The sequence below is a fragment of the Manis javanica genome, chromosome 17 (genome assembly GCF_040802235.1).
Source record: "Manis javanica isolate MJ-LG chromosome 17, MJ_LKY, whole genome shotgun sequence".
Lineage (NCBI taxonomy): Eukaryota > Metazoa > Chordata > Mammalia > Pholidota > Manidae > Manis > Manis javanica.
Genome location: NC_133172.1, coordinates 29487253 through 29493252, shown reverse-complemented (window position 1 = coordinate 29493252; position 6000 = coordinate 29487253). Strand labels below are relative to the sequence as shown.

At 45.7% G+C, this 6000-nt stretch overlaps 1 protein-coding gene across 1 annotated transcript in view; it reads left to right on the top strand.

Moving 5' to 3' along the window:
* The first annotated feature begins 374 nt into the window (after positions 1-374).
* ABCC12 (ATP binding cassette subfamily C member 12) overlaps positions 375-6000 on the top strand; it is a 57329-nt gene continuing 51703 nt past the window's right edge. The window contains 2 exon segments of the mRNA XM_073225624.1: positions 375-487; positions 3624-3797. Coding sequence (XP_073081725.1) covers positions 375-487; positions 3624-3797 — 287 coding nt within the window.

The window sequence follows — 6000 nt, the reverse complement described above, 5'->3', positions numbered from 1 at the left end:
CTTCTTGGAGGTCTTTTGCCAGGCTGGGACTCAGGCTTTGCCATAGGCTGGATCCCAACAGAAAATCTACAGTAGGCTTTTCTGTCAACTGAAAATGGGTAAGAAAGAGAATCTAATGTTCTTCCTAATGAGGAAGCCTCCGAATAGAGTTGAGAGGTCTAGTGGGGCTTTTGACCACTTTCTCCCTTAAATGTGGAAGCTAGTTGATGAAACCAGGTCTAAGGGATTGGAATAAGGGAGCTGCTCTGGATGCAGTAGGGGCTGCCTGATCTCATTTCAGATTGTCCTTATCCATCAGTGAACCTTCCTCATTTCTCTGCTGCAGAGTGAATGTATTCTAGGCCAAGAGCCCAGGGCTCTGGACTGCCATCAGGATGGTGGGTGAAAGCCCCTACCCAGATCTGGACCAGTGAGGCCAGAGGAGATCCTTTGCAGACAGATATGACCCCAGCCTGAAGACCATGATTCTAGTGAGACCCTATGTAAAGTAAGTAGGGAGGAAGATTGGAGGGAGAATCAGGGCACAACATCCAGGAATAGCTTCCAGTCCATTAAGAGAGTGGGCACTGCCCATACTCCCTATGTTGTTGCTCTATATCCTTGTCCTTTTGTCTTTCCTTCTATCCATCCATCCATCCATCCATCCATCTATCCATCCATCCATCCATCTACTTGTCAACCACTTCTTGATTCCTAATGTCCTCTCTGAGAGAAAGGAAGAGACAATAGCTAATGTTTCAAAGTGCTAGGACCTTTCCAAGTACCTTAAAAACATCTGCTCATTCAGTCTTCACAACCACCATGGAGGTATTTTTATTATTGTCACCTGATGGGTGAGAAAGTGAGGCACAGAGAGGTTGAGTAACTTGCCCAAAGTTCATCAGTTAGCTTTTGCTTTGTAACAAATAGTGCTAACACTTAGCAGCCTAAAACAACTACCATTTAGTTTGCTTACAATTTTGTGGGTGGATCAGCAACTTGGACTAAGCTCAACTGGTGATTTATCTGGTCCTGAACAGGCTTACTTATGCATGTGCTGGTCAGCAAGGAGACTGTGTTTCTGAGGGTTGGCTGGCTGTTGACTGGGGCAATGGGGGCAAGTGGCCACATAGGCTATTGATCTCCAGCAGGCTAGCCTGGGCTTGATCACACAGTAATACAGTACACTGCCAAGAGGATAAGTTGCAGCATGAAAGGCTTCTTGGGACCTGGCTCAGAACTGGCACACCATTTCTTTCACTGCATTCTATTGGCCAAAGCAAGTCAGAAGTCAGCCCAGATTCAAGGTTTGGAGAAAAGACCAGACCTCTGCGCAGATTCAAGGTTTGGAGAAAAATACTAGACCTTCTGATGGAAGGAGGTCTAGAATATAAAGTCACATCCCAAGGAACTGGGATACAGATGGGGAGAAACAGTTGGTTCAGTTTTGAACTACAAGATAGGGACACAAGTGGTCTGATGGCCAAACACATGTTTAACTGTAACATTACATTACATCATATTATCACTGTTATATTAACAATATTATTATAAAGAGTGCTGCCTTTTCTACATGGAAAGGGCCCTGTGTCCTGTTTGCTGAGCTGCAGAAGGCCACATGGAAGTGACACAGCACTTTTCTTTCCTAGAATCTCTGAACCAATGATATATCTTTGAGCCCTCTAAGGCGAGAGGTGAAGGTTGAAAGGTAAGGGAATGAGCTACTGTAATAGTCCCGTCAGAAAAGTGCTATCTACCCACGGTTGTGGCTCAGTTTATTATTGCTTTGTGGAGAGGTAATGTGGGGTAGCACTTAAGAGAATGATGAGACCTTGGAGTCATCACACACTGGGTTTGAACCACTGCTCCACCGATTCCAATTATAAGACTTTGGGCAAGTACTCTGAACTTTCTGTGCCTTGATGTTTCTTGTTTATGAAATGGGGTCACAATATTATCCTACTATCCATCTCACTGAGTTGTGAGGATCATATGTGGTAATGCATACCTTTATCATAAGAACCACCTTTCAGGAAATTTTATTATTTGACAGGCAGAGAGTACCTTGTTAATGTTATCTTTGCTTGGGTTCTCCCTAAAGTAGACCCTGAGTCAAGAACTTGGCTACAGACAGCTCATTTAGGGGTTGGTCCTGGGAAGAAGGAAGGAAGGTTTAGGGAAAGTGAGGCAGGGAGAGGCAACAAGGGGTGTGCCATCAGTATAACTGCTGTAGGAATGGGGACTAGACTTCACTAGGTCTTTCTGAGAAAGTGTACTTTTTTCTACTCAAAGGAAGGGGTGGCATTTAAACATGGGCTCCACCACTGCAGTAGTTGAGGATTCCCCCTGGGGGTATTAACCCCCATGCCCTGGCAATTCTGGGCTGCACTTATGCTCCTGACAAGGCACTAAGGCAGGTGGTGGAAAGAGGAACAGCACGCGATTGAGGCGGGACACTGTCAGGGTGAGCGTGAGCGCGAGCTTGCATGACGTGTTCTCCACAGCTGAGATCAGGGGCTATGACAAGAGTCTGCAACGCAGGGCGTCTTGACTGCATCTCCACAGACAGAAAGCCTGTACAGGGCCTGGAACATAACAGGCACTCAGTAATTGGCAGATCACACTCCGTCTCTAATTTTATTCTGTTTTAGATGGGTAATTTTTCAAGGGCAAAAAACATGATCTTTTCCTCCTTCCTCATTTCCTCTTCCTTTTTTCCTTCTCTTCTTTTCTTCCTCTGCTCACTCTTTCTCTTTCCTCTTCTTCTCCTCCTCCTGCTCTCCCCCCCACCCCTTCCTGTCACCTTCTCCCTCCTTCTCCTGCCCCCTCCTCCTTTTCCTCCTGCTCCTCTCCATTTCTTCTTCCTCGTTTTCCCTTTCTCCTCTCCCCTGCCTTCACCTCCCCCCATCCTTTCTTTACCTGCTGGCTGGTAGTTGTGTAGCCCTTTATAGTGTTAACCCATTCAGTGCTTACAATAAACCCCAAGTTTGCCTGCAGCTCCTGCCTGCTTGGGCGGCCTCGCCCCTGCTGCAGCCTGCGCTGCTTGTGCCTTTCCCATCCTCCCGAGAGCAGAACACCTGTGCCCGACTCCTCTGGCCCAGCTGCCAAGTCTCCATTTCCTCGTAATAAGTGGAGCAGGTGCCCTCTTTCCTATGGGCTGGTCATGAGCTCAAACATTGGTAAATGTTTAACAATTGGCTCACTATAAACAGTTTCCTGGTTTGAATTTTTCCCAATTTTTATGGTGATGTCACTGAATGCAAAGTTGCACCCTATTATATGGCATTTCCACTATATAGACACGATAGCCTTGTATAATCTAAAGAGTGTAAGTACTGGTAAAACCTAGTAAGATAATTAGGAAGTGATAAGTTTCCAGTACTTATTACATTTGTCTTTAAGTTTATGTAATTTAATATTGGCTGTGTTTTAATAGCTAACTTGCAAAATGCCCCAAAATTTTACAATTGGCTTTATAAGCTAAAATGAGCTGGTCCCAGCCCACCACTGTTGGAAGGACTAATGGGTGTGAGTCATGGGTTCTGTGCATGGCCGTGGTTATTACTGTAGTTAAGAACTTAAGGCAGGGACTCTGGGCAATGACCGCCAATGTCCTGGAACACCAAGCATCTCATTTGTTTTAGGTTGGCCTCCAACCCAGTGGATGACGTGGGGCTGCTCTCCTTCACCACCTTTTCCTGGCTCACACCTGTGATGGTTAGAGCCTACAAGCACATGCTGACTGTGGACACCCTGCCCCCATTGCCACCATATGACTCATCTGACGTCAACGCCAAAAGATACCGGGGTCTGCCTGGGTCACTGTGGGAGGGGGGCCCTCCCTGGGAAAGGGCCTGTGAGACCCTGTGTGTGGTTGCATGTCCCCATGTGGAAATGGACATCTGTGGGTCCCAGTGGCCCTTCGCAGTGGCTTCTCCCTGACATGGGCTGGGCTGACTGAAATTCTTGGCTCAATATCTGGAGAGGGGGGGTACTGGGGAGAGTTGGTGGGGAGAAAGGACTGCTTGAGAGCTATTGGCCTGAGGCTTAGGACCATTCTGGCCACACTGTTGGCTGTTTGGTAGAAACGCTATGTCAGAACAATGATGGCCAGAATTTCACTTTGCTCTGTGCTGGTTGGCCCCGACCTGGACTGCTGCATGCAGCTCCAAGCACTGTGTTCTGTTTTAATTAAAAATCATTATTGGACATCCATATTATACAATATACCTAGGTTAAATCAAAGGAAACTGCCAATATTTGACAATTGCAAATTGCAAAAAATGTAACTTTCATTGGTTCAACCTAATGAATTCATATTCATTATAAAAATGTGAAAACAACAGAAGTTTAAATAGTGAAAGAAGCCCCACTGGACTCTGGCTCTACACCCCAGAGACAGTGCTGTTAAATGGCGGTGTGGATCTGTGCAGGATTTTTTCTACTCTGGTTAAACACACTCTGTGCTACCACCTTCTGTGGATCAATGTCTCTTCTTCCTCCCCATTCACAGGTCATGTTTTTTTCTTTAAATAAAGTGAAATATATAATGGTTAATAATTTTGCTGATTTCATTTAAGAGTTTATAAAGATTTGCTAGTGTCAGCACAAAGTTATCAACTTAATTCTTTCTACCAGCTGCATTGAACTTTGAGGTTCTGATGAATCATAGTGTTTTAAGCAATGGGGAAGTTCTCCAAGCCTTCTCTCTGAGTTTGATTCTTCTGGAGGTCTTATCTCTGGCTATGTGTAGTAAAGTGCAAGGCTTGGCCTAGAGTATGTGCTCAAATGTCTAGGAGTTTTAATCATGGTCTCGCAATTGCTTCTACAATTATAGTACCCCTCATCTGTGCCCTGCAGAAATCTCATTCAGTGGCAGTTTCCAGAATCTATAGTTGGAGAAAGTTGAGCACAGAGAGAAGGGGACTGGACTGGCTGGTGCCCATGGAGTACTAGATTTTCCTTCTACTTCTCTAGCCACTACATCCCTGTCTGCATCTGCCCCAAATCAACTTAGATCCTCTTCTCTTCCATGCTTTGTCTGTTGCTAGGTGATCTTATTCACCGCAAAGGCTTAAACACCAAACACGTCCTGACAACCTCAATAGCATGCTGTCTCCAGTCTATGCCTCCCTTCCAGACTCTGAATCCCTCTGCCCAGCCTCCATCTGGACAGCTGCACTTGTATGACTTACAGGCGTTTGTATCCACAGTTGCAATCTTGATCCACAGCCACTCCCTGATGGTGTTCTCCTCTTCTTCCTCTTTGCCCCATGTCCATAAATGCCATTCATACAGTTGGTCAAGCCAGAACACTGGGATCTTTGATGCCTCTTCCCTTTACTTCACATCTAATTTATCAGCAAGTCCTGCTGTCTCTCTGTCCATCTTTTCTCAAACCCACTTTCCTTAAATCCAGTGTCAAGCCACTGTCACTTCTCTTGCCTACAGTCTCCTACTGTGCTCCCTCTGCTTTTGCGTTTGCCCCCTCATAATCCTTTACTTTCACAGCAACCAGAAGGTTCTTTCAGATATGTAAAGTGATTTTGTCACTAAAGCTTAAAAACCTGGAATGACTTCCTTGGCACTCAAATGAGATGTTAACTCCTTCCTGAGAACTAGAGGCTCTACCACTTTTGGCCCTGCCTGTCTCCCTGTGCCATGTCAGCCCTTCCTCTCTCACCGTGCTTCTGTCACACTGGCCTTCTTTCAGATCTTTGAAATGGACAAACTCCTCCCTGCTTGGGACAAGATATCTCTCTTGATTTCTTTGTTGCCTCTGTCTTTTTTAATCAAAACTGGTATTGTGCCAGATATGGGCAGTAGAAGCAGGAAATGGAGGCCTAGAAAGTACCCAAATATGCCTGTGTCAAGACTTTGCCCCTGCCCCTCCCATATCCCACCTGTCCTGGAAAAGGAGAAAAGAGAATCGATGTTGCTTGTCTGAAGCCACCTGTGCCATGGATGAGGGTTATGCTAAACACCATTGCTCGGTTTGTCCATTGAAGTTGTTTCAAACAG